This window comes from Colletotrichum graminicola (assembly GCF_000149035.1).
Source record: "Colletotrichum graminicola M1.001 genomic scaffold supercont1.67, whole genome shotgun sequence".
NCBI lineage: Eukaryota > Fungi > Ascomycota > Sordariomycetes > Glomerellales > Glomerellaceae > Colletotrichum > Colletotrichum graminicola.
Genome location: NW_007361071.1, coordinates 17,587 through 42,432, shown reverse-complemented (window position 1 = coordinate 42,432; position 24,846 = coordinate 17,587). Strand labels below are relative to the sequence as shown.

The window sequence follows — 24,846 nt, the reverse complement described above, 5'->3', positions numbered from 1 at the left end:
CCTGGAAGCGAGGACCCGATGAAGATGGACTTTATGTATGCTACGTAGTGAAATATAGTAACATCTCAAGCAAATTTAAGAGGGGGATGATTGAGCTTGCTGTGACACAGCCTTGGAAAGCTGTTCTAGAGCCATACAAAGGCCTTGAGTGCTCGATAAATGATCGCATATAACTCAATCTGGGAGAGCTTTTACCTACTACTTGAGATGATCACTGGTCTCATTTCTAATTTGCCTCGAGAATACCTAGTTTGGCTCTCATACCTCGTGTCAGATCGGTGACACATAGCTACAAAGGACACGAGCACGCCATTTAGTCGAGTGATGTTTGATCCTATGCATTGATGTTTCACCTATTATGTCCACGGACTCAGACAGTTCGTCAGATCTCCGGAATGGCTCACAGCGTAACCCAAAATGAAAACAGCTGGCACCAGTCAAACAAAGTTTGCAAAGACAATCGCTTGCTCTTATTTGCCTTCTACTGGTTCTTTGAAGCGGAGACCAAGTTTAGCGTTGCATCTCGTTTTCACACAAACTGCCCCACATATATCCTGGCAACAATTGCCTTCGGATTGCACTGAGGACAAATTTCTTTCAGCCATGATCCGCACCGCTTCTTTTTGGAATTAGTATTGACACACGAGAAACATGAGAAAGAAAACAAACATCATCAAACAGCTTGCTATTCCAGACTCCGATACTTGCGATATATGTAACGGTCATCATCGAGGACATGGTGGCTCTATGTTTGGTGGCCTGTGCATCTACTTCCACCTCGTGATCCTACCAACCAATTTGAAGCGATCATGAACCCTGGTCTCTTAGGGCTTGGCTTGTTACCCTCTCATGTCCACATGTCTAAAGCATCGACGCAATGCTAGATCCCGGTGAAAGAGCAAACTATTAATCTATGGTTGGTAACACCGTGAAAATACAATTGGGACGATGTTCGATCGCAACATGTAAGCCCTTCCCCTACACTCCAACTACCGAGTTGCCCGACACAAAGACTGAATTCCGGGTCCTAGATGGGTTTAAATGACTGCAATTAGATGGGTTAAAATACGAGGCTCTGTGAGTTTGGCTCAGGAGAGAGGATTAGCCCCCAACATGGACCTGGAATTTGCAAGCCTTCGAGAAATAAATATTTGGGTGCTTTTCCTTACCCACCTCAATTTGCAGTCATTTGCACAGTCCTTACCAATCTGACTTCTGTGTTAAACATGGTAGCGCTTCTTCACGTCGTCGTCTTGGCCGCTCTGGCCGTCCTCGCCGCCGCTGTCCCTGCCAAAGATACTCCAAAGTGCTGTGGACGATTTGCGCGAGCTCGCCCTCCGGCCAAGTCATTGGTCGTTGATGCTTCAGGAAAACATCCTAACAGCTTCACTCACCTCAATGACGCCATCCTTGCCCTGAAGAACACTACGAAAGAGCAGACCATCTTCATCATGCCCGGTATATACGTCGAGCAGGCCCTAATTCCGAATCACATTGGACATCTTACTATTCAAGGCCACACCTGCGACGCTCGTTCTTACGAGGGTAATAAGGCCACTCTCACCAATAGGCTGTCGCGTACCATGCCAAACATTACGACTAATGACGCGACCGCCACTCTCCGTCTATGGGGAGAGAATATCAAGATCTATAACCTCAACATTGCCAACACATTCGGACGGGCCAAGAAGAACGGCCAGGCCCTCGCAGTCAGCGCCCAGAACACAAACCTCGGCTTTTACGGCTGTAAGTTTACCGGATACCAGGATACCATCTACGCAAACGAGGGGAGACAGATCTATGCCAAATCTTTCATCAACGGCGCCGTGGACTTTGTCTTTGGTACGAGAGCTTCTGCGTGGTTCGAGTCTTGCGATATCCAGACCATCGGTAAAGGCTACATCACCGCCAACGGCCGCGACACCGCCGACAACCCGTCTTTCTACGTTTTCAACAAGGCCAACGTCACCGGCACTAGCGGCCCAGCGTCCGTCACACTCGGCCGGCCGTGGCGACCATTCTCGCGCGTCGTTTTTCAGAACAGCGCCCTCAGCGACGTCGTAAAGCCCGTTGGATGGGTAGCCTGGAACGATTCTTCAAGAACAGACAATGTTTATTACAAAGAATATGAGAACACGGGTCCCGGATCCGATGGCTTGAGAGCTAACTTCAGCTCCGAGCTGTGTGCACCTATCAAACCAGTCACTATTCTGGGTAAGGGATTTGAAAAGGAGTGGTGGGTTGATATGAGCTACTTGTAGAACGCTTTAGAGGAAGTTTCAGGAGTCTAAAATACACGTTTCCTTTCAATACAATGAAACGAGCTTGAATAATCAGCAGCATTGTTGTTGTCATTCACGACTATACGTGAGTAAGGGGGGTTTAGCTCTTGTGGCTGCCCCACACCGCTGTGTGATACAAAACTGGGCATTCCAGCAGTTTAAAGCACCTACTAAGGCTCTTTTGATGCTATGTTTCATTTGGAGTTTGGGTATGTGTATCCTAACTCACAAAACCACCTATCGAAATGTTGCCGGCGGGCGGAATACGAGATCGCCCCAAATCACTTCCCTACAACCGAACTTGGCAACTCATGGGCTGATAAGATTAAATATCTGGTGACTCTTATTAGCATGATATGGCAAACCGCCAAAGAACGTATGTCTGTCGGGGACGTGCCAGAACATAGGAAGTGGCGAACATGCCAGCCATACTCTTTATGCGCAATGGTTCGGAGTAATAACCGGTTACCTCTTTCTTAGCTGAACTGATTCAGAGTCGAAACCTGTGAGTGATGGGTTAATAGGGAATAAATACATAAGGATTAATCACGGCATTAGGGTCCTGTTTGTCCTGTGGCGTACTAATCCAAGTACGAGCACAAACTGTACAGGTCGGATGATCAGCAAGCACGCCCATCACCGTCCAAACGTGCGCCTGGAATATTATAAAGCTCTTCGTTTGAACAGCTTCGGAGTCATGTCGCTAAAGCCACCATACACATTCTAGAATCTAATGTTGCTCAGCTCCCCTGAATGGTTCCCTTCATACAGACGGTACTGCCCTTCTCAACCAAAATCTCATAATTATTGTCACCCTCAGCACAAGCTGTGCGAATAGTGTACTCATCACCTGCATACACCGGCGACATAGCCCTGTAATCAACTTGCCGCACCTCCCTGCCACCCTGTCCGTACATGTCTCGCCAGTAGTCGAGCATGTTGATCAGGTTCAGAGGTCCATGGACTACGACATTGGGATGGCGTTCAATGTCCTTGGTCCAAGATTCGTTGTAGTGAATTTTATGGCCGTTAAACGTCAAAGCGGAAAATCTGAACAAACCGACCGGTGACCATCGAAGATGGCGGACCATGACACCGCCTTCGCCTTCCACATCGGCGACTGTGGAGGGTCCCGAGGCGGGCGGTCGATCGCTCCGCGGTGGCGCCGTATTTACGGCATGGGAACAATCAACCTCCGGGCGGAAGATCCATGACCTGGAAGATGTCAGTTTGCGTCTCCTGGTATCGTTCATGAAAGCGACGTACCGTTGATCCTTGACAGCTAGACCATCACGGCCCCAAAACTCCTTCTCAACATTCACCAGCACCATCTCATCACCGCTCCTGCTTCTCTTCGGCGTCGCTGCCACCAGCCGCGTCCGCTCCTCGACTTCTTCGCCCACCTTGAGCGCAATCCCCTCCGGAAACTGCATCCTCCCACCAGCCCACATCCGCCGCGTAAACGGGGTGGGCGCGTTGAAAGTTTTATCAGATCCGTCCATACCCAGCTCGCTCTCGACGCCGGCTGGAGTAAAGTAGACGAGGTGATAACCCGGTGGCAGCGGCGTACCCTGCACAGGCGCGTCTGCTGAGACGTCTTGTCCGGGATGCAGCTCCTTGCGGTTGAGGGTTAGGCTGAGGCGCTGAAGCTGGTTGGAGTCAAGGACTTGTTTGTGGACGACGCATTTGCCAACAAATGTGTCAAGGAGCTTCGAGGCGGCGTCCGTTGCGTTGATCGTCAGAAAGCGGCGGCCGGTGATGATGCAACGGCGGAAGACCGGTCTTATTTGGCGAGCTAGCGATACCATCATGAGAGTATTATTTGAAGGGCAGCGACCAGGAAGAGTGGTGTTAGATTCCTTCGGGGACGGCGACGCCTCTACTCATAGCCAGTGACTCGGGTAATTCGTTCCACAGCATGCACCATAGAGAAATGCCTGTAGCTCTAGCAATTTGGGGAAGCAAAGGCAGAGGAAATGACAGCAATGTGCCGCACGCGTGTTGGAGCGATGGCAGTTAAGGAACCTATGGACCGGAGGAGCGTCAACCCCCCAACATACTCTGTGGGGTATTAGCCGGCCTCTTCGGCTATATCCCTTTCGGCTTCTTCATGTTCCGCTAGGGTGAAGAAGCCGAGAAAGTGTGTGAAAGACCACGTGCTTCCTGACGACAGATAGGCCACGGGTACACGGAACACCCAAAAGGCGGATTTGAATTGTTTGATTGAGTTTGGACAATGGTAAACTGTCATCAGAGACAACGCTGCAGAAAGTTGAGCCCCTCAACTTGCATAGGACCATTGGCGTACAGTTGGGGATCTAGAAATAAGCCTAGGTCCTCAAGTGCATCCTCGCCCTCCCAGTTCGTACGCATGAGATTAAAGTATTCGCCTTCCATTGCGCCTGGTCTTGATTGACCAAGAGGATTCTGAGCAGCGAGTAAATCTTGCGCGGGGCTCATTGCTAATGTTTCAAAGGGGCCCAGACCTGTCGTCGAGGTGGTGTTGTTACTCGGTGCGGATGCTGCGCCACCGCCACCACCGTTGATTCTTTTTGCGATAGATTCGTCTAGGTATTGCAGAAAAATATCCAAAACATTATTTTTGATACGCCAATATTTCTGTATCTCATTGAGGCCAAGAAGGCACATTTGGGCCCTGTGTTCAGCTAGCCGCCGACAAATACCAGCAGCGGATTTGATATCGATGGCGTGTATGCAGAAAGCCGCGAAAAGACTGGCAAGCCTATGCGAGTCAGTATTGATCGCTTTAGAGCAGCTTCGGGACGCTTACAGATGCATCTGGCCATACTGCAATGTCTCTTGAGCCAGCATATCTTCGGTTATCCGGCTAATGCGACAGGCAGCGGCGAGTGCCGCCTTTTTGTCCCCCTCGTCTCGGTTGCGAAGCCAGCCATTGCGGTGTATTAGGATGCAAAGGTGGCTACCATCACTACATCAGTAATCTTGTAACACGCTTACGAGAATAAAAATGACTTACTTGTACGCCAGGTGGATCAAGCACGTTAAAACCGAAGTCTCTCCGTCATCCGGTCCTCTACGCATGTCTTCAGGAGGACTCTCTTTCCAATTCTCAAGCTGCTGCTTCAGTTTATGAATCCCAGCTGGTGCAGGTGGTCCTCTTCCAGGCGCAAAGTGACTGTCTGTGATCCTCCCAACTACCAGCTCGTCAGTCGGAATTCTGAAAAGGGTTTAAGTTGTGGAGATACGAACGTAGCCGCGCAATTTCCACCATTTTGATTACATAGTGAGCATGTTCAAGTTCTGAGGCACCTAGGCTGGTTACCTCTTGCACATCGGCGTCGTCTCCTAGGTCAGCGGCAGTGAGAGGCTCGATATCACAATCCTGATCGCGAATCCGGCAGGGCAGACCGAGTGATACGGATACTTGTCGTTCACGGATCTGAAATGGTTAATGACTATCTAGCATGGGCCTCTCTCGGCCATAGTGAGGTGAGGTGATGTTATGGACTCTTACGTAAATCGACCACCAAACTCGTTTTCTCATCCGAGCAAAATGGGGGTCTTTTGTTGTGAATCTTGTCCTAGAAAGAAAAATGAGCCTGCAGCTGTTCTCGCGGCTCTAGGTGAACATACGATCTATGCAGACCATGAATCTGAGCGAGAGTTAAGACAGCCCCCAACCAATACCTCACGTCTCGCCAATCCGTTGGTCCGCCTCTCCAGAAGCTACAGAGAAACAGCAATTGTATGAGAGTAAACTGATCTTTCTCCCAATTGGAGTGGAAAAGTACACGTGCTCGTGAGTAGGTCATGTTCTTGGCCTCGGACCGGTCCTTAAATCCCATGGCGACGATAGTCGCATTATCACAGTAGGTTGAGCCGATAAACAGCATGGCCTGCAGCAATAAAGGCGAGATCTCCATCGTGACAAGACGCCGTGCAATGTCTGCATGGTCGAGTATGGGGAAACACGGATGGAACCATTTGAAGTAGGCTCGTAGAGCTGGCAGGCAACTCTGCATGTCAGGAAAGGTGAGCGCACCCTCGTCGCGAAGATAACGCTCTGTCGCCAAGCTGATGTGGTTGGCGCTGGCAGGCGGTGCAACATGACCAGTATGCGTAGCCTGAGGGATTGGAAAGGTCAGACGACCCTTCAAAACTCCATCACTGATGGTCGCTTCAGCATTGATATTATCAAATGTCCCGGGCACAAGCGTGATGAAGTTTGAATCTCCAAAGAAACGACTGCCCCCCGTCGTGGTGCTGGCTGACGTCTCGGTCCCAGAGCCGAACGGCTCATGAGAGGGTGACGTGGTGCTTGGAGATGTTAAATTCGCTGGCACAGCGGAACTGAGTGCCAAGGGCGGATCTGACGAAAAGGCAGCAATGGCGGGCTCTGGGGTCGCGGAAAGGATCTCTTCCACCCGCCTCTTCTTGGACCTTCGCGGGTATCTACATTGGACTTTAGCCGACAATGTTGTGAGGGGGCCCGTGTGCTGGGAGGTCACGTGACCTCCTGGGCCCCTCACCTTCATCCAGCCTCTGCCTATAGCCTCAAGAGGAGGATTTTCCTCCTTACCACTACACACTACTACAGATTAGTAATATTACTATTTACCTTACTTTATTACTCTTATGCTCCTATAGGTTATAAAGCCTAGGCCTATATTAATTTTTTTTAAAAATTAATTAGTTACCTCTACTTATCTTTATTAATTTATAATTATTTACTAATTATTATAGTAGTTACTTAACTTTACTTACTATTTTTACTATAGCCTAAGTTAAGGATCTTTTACTAATTACTATAAGGATACTTTTACTTATTAACTACCTTAATCTATTACTTTAGGCGTCTATTAAATAGTAGTAAATTATATAACGTTTTAAATACGCCTTTTACTATAGTAAAAGAAATATATAAAGATTAATATATAGTTAGGCTAACTATAGTCTAAAGTAACTTACTTATATTACTATTATTATAGCTAATAGTAGTAATTACTAAATAGTCTTATTAACTATCCCTAAGCTTAAGAGGGAGTTAAACTAGTCCTTATAGATTATACTTATTAGTGCTACCTTTTATACTAATAAAGTTAAGAAGTATATTAACTATAATATCTTTTAACTAGCTAAAAATACTATAGCTTTTACCTTATAAGAAGCTAACTATAACGTTATATATAACTTTTTTATTTTATTATATAATATATTAATTAATAAGCTTCTTAATATAAGATAGTAAGATAATAGTAATCTTTATACCTTAATAAAGGCACTTAAGAAATATATTCCTAAGGTATTTAAAGATATAGTTAGAGCCCTTATTAATAAATTCTCTAAAGGTAGTACCTAAGATTATAAGACTCTTTATAATACCCTTAAATATATATAGTATTTATATACCTATATTACTAGCCTCTATAGTAAAAACTTTAACTACTATTAGGCTATCCTCTTACTTAATTATTTTAAGATATATTTACTTAATATATATAAGTACTATACTAATAATAATAAGAAGCCTAAGTAGGCTATAGTTATTAAGACTATTTATATACTTACTTAAGATAAAAAGTAAAAAATAGGCCTTATTACTTACTATAAGGCTATAATTACTACTACCTCTAGCACTAATAGCTAAGGCGCTACTCTTACTAAGAAGTTAGGCTATAATATTTACTTTTATTATAAGAAGGGTTATATTACTATAAAGTGTTAGACTACTTATCTAGAGCTTATTCTTACTAACTATATATTTTATAAGAATCTACTTACCTATATAGCTAAGTATATCTATAATAAGGATTATAAGGAGGCTACTACTTTTACTACACCTAATTCCTTTATATTAGTTTTTATAAAAGGTGCTTTAGGCACACTAGGTAGCTTCTTAATTACTAGCCTTATAATATAACTAAGTGTTGGAATGTCAATCCAGCAACATTCATACTTAAGGCCAATTCCGTCATAACTAAGTGGCGGGCCCGCTTTTTAGGTTGCTTAGAGGTTATGAGCCCAGATGCCTCAGTGGTTAGGCCACCACATTCATTACCCCACATAAGCTAAGGGGTGCGCGTTTAATTTGCGTTTGGCGCCGTAAGTCTTAAAAGTGCAGGCGCGTGCGACCGTGAGTCCAAAACAGGCAGGCGCACAGACCAGCCAGGTAAGGTCAATTCCGGAAATGCCCTTAAAGGGGGCTGTTGGAATGTCAATCCAGCAACATTCATACTTAAGGCCAATTCCGTCACAACCAAGTGGCGGGCCCGCTTTTTAGGTTGCTTAGACTAAGTAAGGCTATCTTTACTACTATAAGTAATAAAGCTATTACCTTATTTAATATTATACTAGATTTAAGCTACTTAAGCCTTATTTTTAACTTACTTTAACTTTTTATATTATATACTATTTATAATAACCTTCTTCTTTTTACTACTATAAATAGAGAGTAAGTGTTTCTAGAGGGATTTAGTACTATCTTCTTCTAAACTTAAGATCTAGCTAATCTATCTTAAATAATTAACTAGACTATTAAAGATATTAAGTATAGCCCTTACAGCCTAGCTAACCTTCTTAGCCTTAGTAAACTTTATAAGGTAGGTATTAAGTATAACTATATAACTACTAGTATTATTAACACTAAATCTAAGGCCTAATTAGCTGCTATTAAATAGATTTCTAATATCTATATACTTTATGTTATAAATAGGCTAACTATACCTATAGTAACTACCTTTACTTTATTAGTAGTTAGAGGTAAGTACTAACTAACCCTTAAGATAATACACTATTAACTTATTTACGCCTATTTATTATAGTTTATTAAGGCCTACTATTAAGTAGGTATATAATTTACTTAGGCTAAGATTAATACTTTTTACTATAAAGCCTACTACTTAGCTAAATCTATAAAGCTTATTAGCTATAACACTTTACTGCCTCTTACCTTAGTAGGTAAAAAGATTTATCTTAACTTTATTAAAGTTAAACTACTATTAAAAACTAGTATAAGATACGCTTTTTATTTTCTTAACTATTATAGTAGCTATTATTAGCTTTAACTCTTATAAGCTTATTACTATAAGGTTATACTTAATACTATTAAGAATTTTAATACTACTTTTACTAATATAACTAGCCTTACTATTAAGAGCTAGGTTTCTAATAACATACTTAAGCTAAAGAAGGTGCTTTATAATCCTTACTTTATAGGTATAAGGCTTAACTTTATAATTATATATACCTTATTAATAAATAGATTAATTAAGTAAGCTAGTTATATACTTATAGAGGCTGCCTATATATTACTAATTAATAACAGCCTGCTAGAGGAGCTTTAGGATTATACCTTTAACACTATAGTGTAAATCCTTAACATTTTGCCCTAATTTACTAAGGGTAAGATAAGCCCTTATAAGATTATTATAAAGGTATAGGTGGTGTGCCACACCTGTTAATAGACTATTCTAGTATTGCTAAAAGATTAATTAGTTTAGGCACTAAGTGCCTGAAATACACCACACATGGCCTTATAAAGGGTAACCAGGCTAACCCCCTTATAATTGCCCCCCTTCTAATACGACGCGTCCTGAGTCGCTTTAGGCCTATGTGCACTAGCGCCAGTAACCGTGCGCTAGAGCACAAGGTCATGTTAACCCCAAAGGCCCTAGGCAGCCTGGCGTCTGGCAACAGCTGCCAGACATTACCTCCCTGCACCTAGTCCCTCTGAGCCTAACGTAAGCTGCCCCTCATTCATGCCTAGCCAACTAATCCACTGATTAATGACCTCCAGCCCCTTAAGGCCTACACTAAAGAGAGTCTCAACAGGCGGGATTTAAACCCAGCCCCTGTTAACAGCCAGAAGACCCACTTAGTGCCTAAACAATTATAAAGGTATAGGTAGTGTGCTACGCCTGTTAATAGACTATTTTAGTATTACTAAAAGATTAATTAGTTCAGGCACTAAGTGCCTAAAATACACTATATATAGCCTTATAAAGGGTAACTAGGCTAACCCCCTTATAATTATTACTTATAAGCTTAACCTTATTACTAATTATAAGCTACCTTATATTAAACACCTTTATACCTTTAGCTATATAGTATATATATATAAAAAGGCTAGTAAGCGCTTCTTATATTCTATAAAGATAAAGCTATATATAATAAAAGGTTACCTTATTAGATATAGCTCTTTATATAGCTATATTTACTATATTTATATCCTAAGTAAGAAGTAAGTTATTTACTATTATAATATTTATTTCTATAAAAGGCCTAAAAAGACTATTCTTTACTTTATTAATAAAGTTACTATCTTAGTAGATACTAACTATAATATACTATTTAATAAGCCTAATTTAATAACTTAGTATATAGCCTATATCTCTAACTTATATTAACTTATTACTAAAAAGTCTTATAACTAGTAAATTAATTAATTTAATAGTAGTAAGTTAGATAGTAAGTATATTAATAATAGCTACTATATAACTCCTCTTCTAGAGGATTATTAATAGTAACTTATTTTTATTATACACCTTACTTAACAGACTAATAATATAAATACTACTAAAAATAAGTTTTATAATATAAAGTAATAGAAGGCTAACTTTCTAGCCCTTATTATAAAGGAAGATTAGCTAGACCTTATTACTAAGGCTAACACTACTTTAGTTACTAAAGAGGGCTAACTACACTATACTAGCACTATAAAGCCGCTAGGCTACTACTATAATACTACTAGTATCTAAAAGTATAATAAAAAGGCTTATCTTATTATAAATATTTAAGTTTATAATAACACTTATTATTACTTTATTAGTATACTTACTACTACTACTTTATTATATATACTACTACTTAAATATAATATTTTATTTACTATTAAGAAGGCTAAAAAAGGCCTATACTAGTAACACTAGAAGTAGGCTTATAATACTAAGATCTAATAATTTACTAATAAGGGGGTCTATACCCTTATTAATCCTCCTTTTAATATAAAGATTCTTCTTAGTAAGTAGGTATTTAATATTAAAACTAATATAAAAAATAAAATTATTAGATATAAGGCCTAATAGGTAGTCTATAGTAACTATAAGTAAGGTAAATAGTTTTTATAAGAGGTGTATACTACTATAGCTACTACTACTACTATATACCTCTTTTTTACTATTATTACCTTATATAGACTAGTATATAAAATATATAACTTTAATACTACCTTTTTTACTGCCTTTATACCTAATAGCACTTATATCTACATCTATTAACCTACTAGTTATACTATTAATAATAATAAGGTGTAGTTACTTTATAAGGCTTTTTATAGCCTTTATAAGGCACTACTATAGTAGTTTATACTTATTAAAAGTAAAATAAAGAAAATTAGCTTTTATTTAGTTAAGGGAGAAATTTATCTCTTTATTAATAAGGAGCTTAATACCTACGCCTTAATATATATTAATAATAATATAGTAGCTACTACTAATAAAGAGACTACTAAAAAGGTATATAATATACTTACTAAGGTCTACTTATTAAAAAACCTTAGTAAGGCTTCCTAGTTTCTTAGCTTCTAGATCTAGCGCTTTACTACTAGTAAGATCTTTATTAACTAATATAAGTATACTAATAGTATACTTTATTACTTTAGATATAGTAATTTTTAACCTATTAAGACTTTATTACCTACTAACTATAAGTTACTTACTATATAAGTAAAAGATAAGTGTTTTAAACCTAACTAATAAACCTATATTAAGCAGACTAGCTACCTTAACTAGTTAGCTACTAGTATATACCTAGATATTACTTTTATAGTTAGTAAGCTCTCTTAGGCTAATACTAGCTTATTATCTACCTATCTAGCTGCTATTAAGTATCTTTTTTACTATCTTAAAAGTACTACTTATTATAGTATTTTATTTAGTAGACTTAACCCCTCTACTAACGTTAGCCTTTATATAATAGTAAATACTTTTTTTACTAATAATTACTTATTATAGGTTTTTATAAGTAGTTATATTATTTACCTTATAAAATTACTAATTACCTAGAAGTTAAAAAAGTAGACCTTTATTACTTTAAGCTCTATAAAAGTAAAGTTTATTAACCTTATACTTACTACTATTACTATAAAGTAGATTTATTACTATACTAAGTAGCTTCTTAGCTAACTAATAAATATACTAACTATCTTTTTTACTAATAGTACTAATATAATAGTTAATATTATAAATCCCCTTAATAAAGTATATACCTAAAGTATTAATATTTAATATAAATAGATAATATAAAAGGTCTATACTTAAAAAAATATTACCCTCTAACTTATTAAGGGCACTAAGATAGCTACTAATAGTCTTACTAAACTACTAGCACTAACTAAATATAAAGACTTTATATAGTTACTAGGTATAGTAAATAAGTTAAATTAAAAAGCTATATAGGCTATTATAAAGGATATATATTAGTAAATTAATATTATATAGACTTTAGTATATAGATTAATTATTACTAGACTAATAAGATAATTACTAGCGTATTACTAAAGTTATTAAATACTTTAAAAACTCCTTAGATTTAGAGGATTTAAGATCAGGCTGTTATTTTGCCCCTATATACAATATTCATTAAGTTAGTAGAGCCTAAGGGGGAGTGTTGTGAGGGGGCCTGTGTGCTAGGAGGTCACGTGACCTCCTGGGCCCCTCACCTTCATCCAGCCTCTGCCCATAGCCTCGAGAGGAGGATTTTCCTCCTCACCACCACACACCACTACAGATCGGCAATATCACTATTTGCCTCACTTCGTTGCTCTTGTGCTCCCACAGACAATGACCTAGGATATATATGCAGGACTTCGCAAGTCGCCTGTGATGCCTCGCAATTGGAGCAAGGGTGTCGTTCGGTGACATTGCAGCGGATGCGCCGAGAGTTACATACTCTACAAGCGTGCTTTGCTCGAGCTTTCGTGGAGACCTCTGACGGCATCATGAGCGTGGCATTTGTGACTGATATCACGCACGAATGTGTGCATGCGGCAGGCTGGTTGAGCAGAATGAGTAGGACTGGCTGTTGCGATGGATTTTCGCGGTTGTCTTGATGCGTAATGCACCGTTTGAGGTGACGGCGGAATTATACACCTCGTTAGCGCCACATTTAGCTCGATGTCTGAGGTCTAACAGTTGAAGCGACCAGAAACAGGCGGCATATAAGATTCATTCCAGGTCTGTTCGCTCGGTGATTCCTCCCGCGAGAGCCAGGGAAGGCTACTTGGAATATTGAACTCTCCCCTGTAAATATTAGGGTAAATATTTACCGTTATTATTTACTTACGAATCCGGTGTGTGAAGAAATTCGCTTTTGAATCTTGTAGACTAATGAAGCAGCGTACATCTTATTCACCTCCATTTGTACAAAACACGGAGTGCGATAGGTCCTTGCTTGCGATTCCTAGCAAACTCCGTTTCCATTAAAACCGCCCGCCCGCCGCGGTTGAAGTTTCTAGTAGCTCCGCGGCAGTTGGAGGACTTTCTCGCTGATGTAAGATAAGATCATCTCACGAGAGACGGGCGCGATCCTGGGAACAAAGATTTCACGGAGATATCTTTCGACATCGTACTCGGCAGCATAACCCATACCACCGTGTGTGAGCACCGCACGCTCGCAGGCTGTGAACGCCGCCTCCGCCGCCACATATTTAGCGCTGTTGGCCGCGACGCCAACCTGGTCCTGGCGGATGCATGGGTCGTCCCGGCTGGCATCGTACAACCTCGCGGCGTGGTAGGTCGCCAACTTGGCCGCCTCCAGCTTCATGTACGCATCCGCCAACGGGTGCGCGATCGACTGGTTCTGGCCAATGGGCCTGTTGAACACAACGCGATCCCGCGCGTACGCGGATGCCTTAGCAATGGCGGCGTAGCCTAGACCCAGAGCCTCGCCGGCCAAGAGGCACCGCTCGGCATTCATGCCGTGGAGGATAATCTTGAAGCCTTGGCCCTCCTGGCCAATGAGAGAAGTAGCAGGTATGTGGTAGCTGTCAAAGAACACCTCGTTGGCGTCGACGGCGCGTCCGCCCATCTTCTTGATCTTGCGCATGTCGAGGCCCGGCTGCGACTTGTCGAGGTCGATGCAAAAGAGCGACAGGCCTTCGCTCGGTTTGCTGCAGTCTTCGTATGCCTTTGTGCGCGCGAGAAGGATCATCTTGGAAGCGACTTGGGCGCAAGTGATCCAAATTTTCTGTCCGGTGACAACATACGACCCGTCAGACTGCTTCTTGGCCATTGTCGCGAGGCGTAGGGTATCAAGTCCAGAGTTGGGCTCAGTAACGCCGAAACACGTCCGCCACTCACCGGAGATGATCTTGGGTATCGTGCCCTCGAGTTGCTCCCTCGTGCCGAACTTGGCCAGGGGCTGCGTCGCATAGACGTTGGCGTGGATGGATTGTGCGCCAGCCATGCCCGCACCGGACTCGCTGATAGTCTGCATCATCATGGTCGCCTCGGAGATGCCGAGGCCGGAACCGCCGAGGGATTCCGGGAGGGCGATGCCGAGCCATCCATTCTCTGCGAGCGCCGCGTGAAACTCCTTCGGGTCTTGCTCATTTTGGTCGTGTTCTTGCCAGTAAGTGTTGGGAAACTCGGAGCACACCTGGCCGATTGCTTCGCGGACAGTGAGTTGGTTTTCTGTGAAGCCGGTTGTCTCCATGATGCTTTGAGCCGGTGACGTCGAGAAGGCCGCAACTTTGGGTCTGGATGTTGGCGGGGCCCGGCGCGTGCATACGGTTGACGCGGGCCTCATAACATGCCAGAGGTTTCGTGTCAACGATGCACACATTATGGGCTTGTTGCTTAAGAATTGAAGACTTGACTGCGGTCTGTGGTAAATAGAGAAGAAGTGCCCAGCACCTAAGAACCATTATCAGTTTAAAGGACGACTAAGGTCGCGAACGCCAGCTAATGGCGGCCAAATAGATGCAGAGAGGTACGGTGTTGTTACCCTGACACCAAGGCTATTGACGCTAGGATTGGATACTAAGCTGGTTAGGGACATTACCATAAAGCCGACTCGGGGGGAAAGAAGCCGAATCAAGTCTCCAATCACTTGGGGAACCGCATGTTTGAGCCCCTCCACCCTTGACTAGACAGATGTAATAGCCAAACAAGAAATATCATAAATGGCAGCCCAGAGAACGGGAACAAAGACCTAGAAATTTGACTTTCTCGCTCAGTCGTTAGTATAAGGACTACAAGAGCCATCGGCGTTGGGCCTGTGACACCAGCCATTGAACAACACATCGTTTTGGTCCGCGTCCAACGGCATCCACCATGTCCCCCCCAAAAGCCGTGCTGGCGCTAGTAACCCCCAGGGTCGCAGCCATCAGAAGAGAATGGGGACCATCGCTTACACCACGACTGGTCCACGTATGCACGCCACTATTTCCCGGGCATATGCGTGTAAGCCTTCACATCACGACGACCTCGATACCGGCAGAGGCTAGACGGGGGAACCTCTGCCCCTAGAGGGCGTCACCGTCATCAGCCTCGAGCATGCCATTGCCGCACCCTTCTGCACCAGACAACTTGCCGACATGGGCGCCCGAGTTATCACGATTGAGCGACCTGGTGTTGGTGACTTCGCCAGGTCATACGACACCCGCGTCAACGGAATGGCCTCACATTTTGTCTGGGCAAACCGCTCAAAGGAGAGCCTGGCCCTGGATTTGAAGAATCCCAGGGATTTTGAGGTTCTCAAGAGGCTCCTTGTCAAGGCGGACGTGTTGATCCAGAACCTAGCTCCCGGAGCAAGGGAACGCCTTGGCCTAGGATACAATACACTCAAGAAAACCCACCCTTCTCTCATCGTCTGTGATATCTCAGGCTACGGTTCCGATGGACCTTATAGAGACAAGAAAGCGTATGATCTCCTCGTCCGGAGCGAAGCAGGCTTCCTCTCAGTCACCGGTAACGGACCGGAGCCGGCGAAGGCCGGAATGTCCATTGCCGATATCTCAGCCGCCATGTATGCTTATTCCAACATCCTTGCCGCTCTTATCAAGCGCGGTATGACGGGGAAAGGATCTCGGATAGATGTCTCCATGCTCGAAAGTATGGTCGAGTGGATGAGTTTTCCCATGTACTACACATACAACGACGCCCCTTGCCTCCCCCGCTCGGGGGCGTCCCATGCTTCCATCTATCCTTATGGACCATTCGAGACGGGAGGCGGTGGTTCCGTCATGCTTGGCGTGCAGAACGAGCGGGAATGGGCGAACCTTTGTCGCCATGTCCTCAACGATGAGACCTTGGCCAAGGACCCACGTTTCGTCAGCAACAGTCTCAGAGTGAAGAACCGCGATGATCTGAAGAATATCATCTGCGATGTCTTTGCACGGCTATTAGCTGATGAAGTTCTCAAGAAGTTGGATGTCGCGTCTATCGCAAATGCCAACGTGAACGACATGCAAGGGGTGTGGAACCACCCGCAACTGAAGGCTCGGGGACGATGGACAGATATTGAGACGCCAAGTGGAACAATTCCGGCTGTGATCCCGCCGGGGTTTGCCACGGTCGATGGTTCAAGAATGGTTAAAGTGCCTGGCCTCGGAGAACATAACGAAGCGATCTTCAAGGAGGTGGGGTTTGAAGCTTGATTTTGACATGTGCTTTTTCGGGCATTTATGCCAACATAGTACCTTCAAAGGGGTCCCACGCGTCCATGCATGATGGCCAAGTTTTTTACAATTTTCATAATTAAACTCCCATAGCCAAGCATCGTTGTATGACGTGTGATATTTGATTAGCAGCAATACCAAAGCTGGGACTGCACGCACCTAGGCTTGGGAAAACTATCTTGTCATATAAACCTACGATTCCAATGTGTTGAGTGGATTCTGTACCATCTACCAGCATACCTATCATTGATATATTACATATGGATTGTAAAAGTACACACTCTCTCCTACACTAATGTATTTCCATTGAGCAATTGTATAACAAATCACAAAGTCAATAAAATACAAGGGCATTAAACCCTCTGCGCCTGATACCAATTCCTAGATGTTCTGATGCCCTCTGATCTGCTTCTGCTTCATTGTTATTCAGTTTTCTTCACTAGAAAGCGCGTGAACCGTATGTTGATTAGAAAAGACAGATGGTAACGTAGTCAAGCCTTCCTCTCTCGTCAAGCTACGTAATATTCTCTTGCCCCCCCCCCCCCCCCCCCCCTCTTTTGGCTCTCATCATCACTTGCCGTCAGAGTCTTTCGTTTCAGGCTTTGGCCTCTCAGGCATACTCTTGTTGTCCGAATCCTTCTTCTTGGATGCTTCACTGTTCTCGACTACCCCCTCTTCATCCCGCTCATCTCCCTCTTCATCCTCATTCCAACCCGGTATCAGTCCGTTGTCGGCTTCTCCCTCCTCGTCCGGATTCCACCCTTTCAGGACCCTTCTCGCCGCCTCTCTTCCGACGACCGGTAGCCTCTGCACTCCGTTCTTACGTGCCGCGTCGGGTACCAGCTTCGGGTCCAACAAGCCAATCTGAACGAGAACACTGGCCTGATCCCAATACACATGCTCGTGGTAAAGCTTGCCTCCTCTCAACCCGACGATACTGACTACGAGCACTTCGACCCGCTTGTTCGTTGCTGGGACTCCGGGCAAGATCCACGGCATCTCCTCGGTGTGCTTGAAGCGGACGTGGACCTCATCGACTACTCGATCGGTCCCAGTGGTGCGGGAAATCAGAGTTAGTTTCATTGACCGGGGGTTGCTGAAGAACTGTGAGTAGAAGCGCTCGAGTTCTGATGCTCCAATGCCTCCTGTCAGGGTCGGCATATGAGTGACGTGCGGGCTCTTGTGTGTCGTGTACGTTGACATGGTTTGGCTCAGGTTTCGAGTAAAGAATTTGCCTGTGCAAGTTAGCTCGATACCATTATTTTTGCCTCGTCCCTTCCTCAATACTGACCCTGGACATTTTCGTCCAACACCACTTCCAAGTCAACGTGGTTGTTGAACGCTTTCCTCGCCGCGCCTAAGCTCCGGCTCCACGCTAATTCTGCCGGGACTTTGTTGAATTCGTCCAGGTCATGCTCGGCAAAACCGGGCTCGGCTTCGTAAGTGTAAGTCGGGTATGCGAGCCGCAAAGTCCCTCCCGTGCCGATGCCGGCTTCCACTTTCTTGCGAGTTGTGCGCCGCCTGCCTTGTATCCCTACCATCTGGGTTTGCTTCGTAATACCAATCTCCTCGCCGGCAGCAAGATGAACGAGAGCCGATATGCTGCTGGGAAAGTGTCCTTTAGGATCTGGGATGGCTGTCGGGTAGTATGCGATGAGCAACCCTAGCTTGAACTCGGGGTTGTTATCCATGACGTGGTAGTGCTCCAGGCAGACAGCTGCGGCATCACCATATGCTGTACAAGTGTTAACCTGTTTGCATCACGTTAATCCATTGGGGACTCTTCACTAACCAATGATTCCAAAAGTCTCACAGGGCCCCAGTTTCTTCTTGCTCAACGATCGGAGCTTGCCCCGGTACTTGTCCGCGCTGTTTCCCATCGGCAGATATTCGACATCGAAACCCTCGTCGCGCCATTCACTTAGTGTGATTTGGTCAAAGTCCTCATCTTCCGCAGTTACGTACAGCTTCGGTCGCGCGCGAGGGAAGTTCCGGGACAGAAAGTTGGGATCTCTGTGGTTGGAGCCGGTAAGGTTGTCTGAGACGATGCGTGCATTGCGTCCTTCAGATTCCGGCACGGCGGCCTTGACCAGATTCGGTATGTCAATATTCATGACGGAATTGTCTTGCAGCTTCAGCTTTCGAGGAACAATCGAATTTGTGAACTCACAGGTTTGTCCTTTCTGAGTCGAATTCCATCTGTTATTGATGGTATGAGACAATGGCCGAGTTCACTTCACGATGACGTCATATCTCAAATGTGCTTGGTCTGGTCTGTCTATGATATCAGCGGGGTAAATTCCAATGCTGTATTGAGTGGTTCCAGCTTGTCCGATGCCAGGATTATGATTGGACAATCTGTTGATCATCCCAAGTGCGCTGAGTCCCTTGTAGCACGTTATACATCTCACCTGACGTACCCCCCCCCCTGGCTGACCTGACCTAGGCCCACTTTAGAAACTTATCTAAAGTTTTGCTATTGATAGAGGGTAGGTTAGGTTAGCTCCTAAGTGTGGGTCTAGGCCTATATAGCGACTTAGGCTAGGTATAGAGATTAATCCTAGACTATTCCTATCTACCTTAAGTCTACTTTAGGCTATAGTTTTATTAATATAGACGTTAAGATAATTTTAGTTTAGATATACTAAATAAAGGATATATCTCTTAGCTACTTTTTATTTCTTTAGCCTTTACCTTTTATTATACTATTAATTAGGTGTACTACTACCTTTTATTATACTATTAATTAAGTGTAATACTACTCTTTATTACTTTATTAACTAAGTGTATATAGTCTAGCCTAAAAATACTATACCCTACTTATAAATTAATTTAAAATACTTCTAGCTTATTTCTAAACTTTTTTACTTTATATCTTTTTTTATTTTAATCTAAGTTTAATCTTAAATAGCTTTATTTTTATATAATACTACTATTAATTTAAGTTTAATCTTAAATTACTTTTTATATTAAGATTTTTATTACTTACTTACTTTATTAAGGATTATCTCTAAATTAATTATAGCTTAACTACTATACTTTACCTTTAAAGCCTTATAGCTTTTACTAATTTTATAGTATATATATACTATACCTTATATTAATTATACCTAAAGGGCTATCCTATTTAGAATAAAAAGGTTTATTAATTATTCTTAAAAAAAGTATTATTTAATTACTAATATTTATTTAAAGATAAAAAGTTTATTATCCCCTCTAGAGAGGTATTTTACTATAGCTATAATATATTAAAGAAGGGTTAGATTATATATTACTAAGATAGTATAAGTCTACTTTTAGATTTATTTAAAATTAATTTAAGCTTATAATATAATAGCGTAAATAGGCCTTAAATAACTTTAACTTATATTAGTATATAGCTACTTATAGTAATATCTACTAGGCTTATAGTAATCTAAATACTATATACTACTAGGATCTTACTAGTAAGTTAAACTCTAAATTAAGGGTTAATTAATTTCTACTTATTCTCTAAAGATTACTATAAAGAAGTTAATACTTATTACTTTAAGAGTATATAGTAAGTATATAAGGATAATAATTAGACTACTAATACTATTCTTTACCTTTTAAAAGAGGCCTAATTAAAAAAAAGTATAAAGTAATTCTAGCGTAATACTAGCTTAAGTAAAAATAAATCTAAAAATAAGCTTTCTTTTAAAAAGTAGTAAAAGAAGTCTAGCTATAAGAAGAATTAAGGCTTATAAAATAAAAGAAATAGAAAAGAGGTAACTACTTTAATTAATCCTAGCCTTAATAAAAATTAATTTATAACTAAATCTATAGTTAATCTTAGCTTTAAGGTTAATTAGTTATTTATACTAAATTAACCTAAGGATAATCTCTAATAGAAGATTAAATTTAAGTAGCTATAGCAGCCTAAGTAGTATATTATATAGTTTAATAAGGATAAAGTCTAGTATAGCCTTACTAAGTACTTCTTAGCTATTATTCTTATAAAGCTAAAAAAGGGAGCAGCCTAGTATATAAGGAAACTATACTTTTTTTAAGATTAATTCTAGATTATTACTAATACTTTATAGCTTAATCTTAAGGCTATAAAAAAGTAGCTTAGCCTTACTAAGTGTAGTAACTATAATAGTAAATATAGTAAGATTTTATTATAAATAATTAAGAATTAATTACTAATTATTTATAAAGTGCTTAGCTAAGAAGCACTTTAAGCCTAATAGTAAGGGACGCTACCTTATCTAGGACTATTATAGTCTTAGCCTTAAGCTAGCTAGTAAGCCTAATAGTAAGGTCCTAGAGGCTAACCTAAAGAATAAGGTAGGGGAGATCTAGAAGTAAGCTAAGATTAATCTCCTAAGGTAAAGTAATATTTATTAGATATAGTAAAGTAGTAGGTTAAGACTAATTAAAGTTTAATTATAGATTTTATATAGCTATTAAAAGTAAAAGAGGATTAAGGACTAATTATAAATTAATTATAAATTTAACCTAGCTAGTAATAATTTATTTTTACTTTAAAAAAATAATTAGTAATATATTATAAAAACACTTTAAAATTAAAGTAAAATACTAAATAGGGATATCTATCTTAGGCTTTAACCTAGCCTTATTTATCTTACTTAGTAAAGCTATAATAGACTTTTAATAAAGAAGTAATATATTTATAATATACTTAAGGTTAAGTATACTATTTACTTAGCTAAAAATATCTAGCTTCTTATAAATAAATACTTATTAAGTAATATTATAACTAGGTATACTAAACTACTTTTAGTATACACTAAGTTAGAATAAAACGTCTTTAATCCTCTTAATACTAATTAATTCTTAATTAGTATTTAATCTATTTATAAGCAGAGGATAATAATCCTTTTTTATAATTCTAAAAGTATTACTAAGAAATAAGGTAAAGGTTTTTACTTATTTCTTTTTATTTATAGTAATAGTAATTACTATATCTTAGAAAATAAAGATCTTTAGTATTACTATAATAAATAGTAGGCTAAGGTAGCTAAGGGTATTAGTTAATAGATATTAAGTAAGGATTATCTAAAGCCCCTTAGCTATAGAGCTAAGGAGAATATACCTTTTCTCTTACTAAGTAAGTAAAGCCTAGTGCTATAGTTTTATAAGAAGCTCTGTTTTAACTTCCTTAGTAGCTCTTAGTAAAAGTACTAAGTTATATAAAATTACCTTTTAAAAAGTAAGAGAGTTAAGGGCTTTTTAGTATTATAGGTTAGGTGCTAAGTATAAAAACTAATTATATATTAGGGTTTAAATAAATATATCTCCTAATTAAACTAACTAAAGAGGTTTAATTAATCTTAAAGTAATTATATATTATTCTAAAGAAGTTTTAAGATTTATAAAGGTAGTAAGATTAGGGCTTTATTAGCCTTATAGGTTAAAAAGGTTATATTACTTTATATTTATATTACTATCCTAAATTAATCTCTAAAGGATCTAGGTATAATATTAGTCTAGGTTTAGAAATACTAAAGTACTTTTAGGTTTAGCTTCTTTCTATTTTAAAGTATAAGCTAAGAAATCCTTAGTAAAGCTATAAATATTAGTACTTTATACTATAATCCCTATATAAAAGCTAGTATTTATAATTAAACTATTTATAATAGCCTTATATATATTAAAAATTATAATTAAAGTAATTACTATATTAGTAAGGCCTTTATTAGCTATATTTATAAGGTTAGCTACTTAGGGTATTTAAGTGTTAGAATTTAGTAAAGTTTAGCTAGTTAAAATAGCCTTTTTCTCTAGACTACTTAGAAGCTCTAGAAGGCCTAGTGTTTTAAGAGGGTTTCCTCCCTAGCGTTTATAAGCCTTAAGTTTCTAAAAGAGGTCTAGATTAAGGTATTATCTATTAATTAAGTAGACCCCCTTATCTTAGGTAAGTAAGTAGTTAGTATTAGGCTCTCTATAGGTAACACTAGACTAAAGGTAGTAAGGATTTTTCTTATAGAGGATATAAAAGCTGTCTTTATTTATAATTAGTTCTTATCTATTACCTTTAGTGTGCTAGCGCTTACTAGCTATAAATAAGGTCTTAGTAGGCTAGCGCTTAACTATAGTAAAGGTAAATATAGTTAAAGTAGTAAAGGGGTTTTTGTCACAGGATAATACGGCCGACCTTGGACCTACTTCTTGGCCTTGCCGGTGGATCTATTGGTTAGGCTGATATCCTACCGACCGGTGGGTCCTAGCGGGTGCCCCACTTGTCCCCACCTGTCAGCAGTCTATAAGACCGGCCGTTACCAGCCGTAGCTCCTAGCTCCTAGATAGTCAACCAATCTATCACTAATCTAACTGTATTAAGTAGTAGCATAACTACGTTACAATCTATAGGTAATTTACCCTCTGCTGCTATTAATTAACTTAATAAGAGGCAAATACGCTAACTACTATCTAAGAGCTATTTAATTAGTTATCTTAGAGGTAACTAATCAGAAGCCTATATTTCTTTACTAACTAGTTACTAATATGCGCCCACTAGTAGAGTTTTTTGCCCGCTAGCCCAGCCACAGCTAACACCACTGTCGCTAGACCTCCTAATCCAGCCGGAGCCGCTATCCCTCCAGCTAACACCCTTACGTTTAACAACCTTACTTTTTTTACCCTTCTTTTCCTCTATTATACTCCTTTTTACCCTCTTTTTTACCTGTTAATCTGTTAAATCTACTGCTGCCAGAGCTGCTGTTAATTAAAGAGCTTAAGAGACAGTAAAATTGCTAGCCTAAGCCCTGCTAGAAGTATAATACTAGATTTCCCTTATAATCCACGCTTTTTTACTATATATACATAAATAACTACAGCTAGTAACACTACTACTAAATTTACTATTAAGACTTTATATCTTAGAATACCTTTTTTTACTATCTACTAGACTATAAGCCCCTATTACTATTACTATTAACTTTACTATTACTACTGTTAATATTAATAGTCTTATTACTACCTTTTATAAGTAAGTAATCTATATTACTAGTGCTACTAACCCTCCTTACTACTATAAAATTTAACCTAGCTATTAAGGCTCTTTATAAAAAGGCAGCTATTAAATAGAGAAGTAATAGCCTATTACTACTACTACTATTATTACTACTACTAAGAAACACCTTACTACTACTAAGATACACTAGACTATTACTACTAACACTACTGCTACTTAGCTACTTTACACCTAACTTATACCCCTTAGTATATAACTATATAAATACACTAAGGAGACACTTTAAGGTATATACTTAAGAATACTAGCACTAGTAACAGCTAGGATTTAGAGGAGGTAACCTACTAGGAGGTAAATCTCTCTACTAGTAGATTTAGGATTAAGAGGCAGTAAGTTAACTCTTTAAGTAATATGCGTTTAACTATTTACTAGCACTACTCTATAAAGCTGCCTAGTATAAAGGATATAATAACCTTTATAATAAGGATAATAAGGATAATAAGGATAATAAGGATAATAAGGATAATAAGGATAATAAGGATAATAAGGATAATAAGGATAATAAGGATAATAAGGATAATAAGGATAATAAGGATAATAAGGATAATAAGGATAATAAGGATAATAAGGATAATAATATTAGCTATATAGTAAAGACTAGCCTCTAGGATAATAATAACAGATTAATCTGCTTAATAAGGAATTATTATAATAACTATAATAAATATCCCTATAAGCTAGATTAATTAACCTAGGCCACTTATAGCTAGCCTACTTATAATAGTAACTAGGACTATAGTAATAATAGTAATACTATTAGAGATAACGCTAAGGGATATAAGGACTTTAATAACTATAAAGATAAGTATAATAATAAATACTCTAAGGGATATAGTAATAACTATAATAACTATAATAACTATAATAACTATTAACCTTAGGTA

The 24,846-nt window shown here is 40.1% G+C and overlaps 6 protein-coding genes across 6 annotated transcripts; 2 read left to right on the top strand and 4 right to left on the bottom strand.

Annotated features, from left to right (window-relative positions):
- Positions 1 to 1,226: 1,226 nt before the first annotated feature.
- GLRG_10770 (pectinesterase) lies at positions 1,227 to 2,261 on the top strand (the record flags this gene model as incomplete). The annotated part of the gene is made up of 1 exon (XM_008101455.1): positions 1,227 to 2,261. One exon carries the CDS (start codon positions 1,227 to 1,229, stop codon positions 2,259 to 2,261), a length of 1,035 nt encoding a protein of 344 aa, XP_008099646.1.
- Positions 2,262 to 3,022: 761 nt separating this feature from the next.
- GLRG_10769 (uncharacterized protein) lies at positions 3,023 to 4,093 on the bottom strand (the record flags this gene model as incomplete). Its single annotated transcript, XM_008101454.1, has 2 exons — positions 3,023 to 3,497; positions 3,549 to 4,093. The coding sequence occupies 2 exons, from the start codon at positions 4,091 to 4,093 to the stop codon at positions 3,023 to 3,025; spliced, it is 1,020 nt and encodes a 339-aa protein (XP_008099645.1).
- Positions 4,094 to 5,069: 976 nt separating this feature from the next.
- Positions 5,070 to 5,535, bottom strand: GLRG_10768 (fungal specific transcription factor domain-containing protein; the record flags this gene model as incomplete). The annotated part of the gene is made up of 3 exons (XM_008101453.1): positions 5,070 to 5,223; positions 5,281 to 5,458; positions 5,514 to 5,535. The coding sequence occupies 3 exons, from the start codon at positions 5,533 to 5,535 to the stop codon at positions 5,070 to 5,072; spliced, it is 354 nt and encodes a 117-aa protein (XP_008099644.1).
- An 8,237-nt stretch (positions 5,536 to 13,772) lies between these two features.
- GLRG_10767 (acyl-CoA dehydrogenase domain-containing protein) lies at positions 13,773 to 15,104 on the bottom strand (the record flags this gene model as incomplete). Its single annotated transcript, XM_008101452.1, has 1 exon — positions 13,773 to 15,104. The coding sequence occupies one exon, from the start codon at positions 15,102 to 15,104 to the stop codon at positions 13,773 to 13,775; it is 1,332 nt and encodes a 443-aa protein (XP_008099643.1).
- Positions 15,105 to 15,768: 664 nt separating this feature from the next.
- GLRG_10766 (CoA-transferase family III) lies at positions 15,769 to 16,920 on the top strand (the record flags this gene model as incomplete). The annotated part of the gene is made up of 1 exon (XM_008101451.1): positions 15,769 to 16,920. A coding segment is annotated over one exon (1,152 nt), but the record flags the coding sequence as incomplete, so codon positions are not given.
- A 591-nt stretch (positions 16,921 to 17,511) lies between these two features.
- Positions 17,512 to 19,055, bottom strand: GLRG_10765 (dienelactone hydrolase; the record flags this gene model as incomplete). Its single annotated transcript, XM_008101450.1, has 3 exons — positions 17,512 to 18,176; positions 18,233 to 18,676; positions 18,734 to 19,055. 3 exons carry the CDS (start codon positions 19,053 to 19,055, stop codon positions 17,512 to 17,514), a joined length of 1,431 nt encoding a protein of 476 aa, XP_008099641.1.
- Positions 19,056 to 24,846: the final 5,791 nt, after the last annotated feature.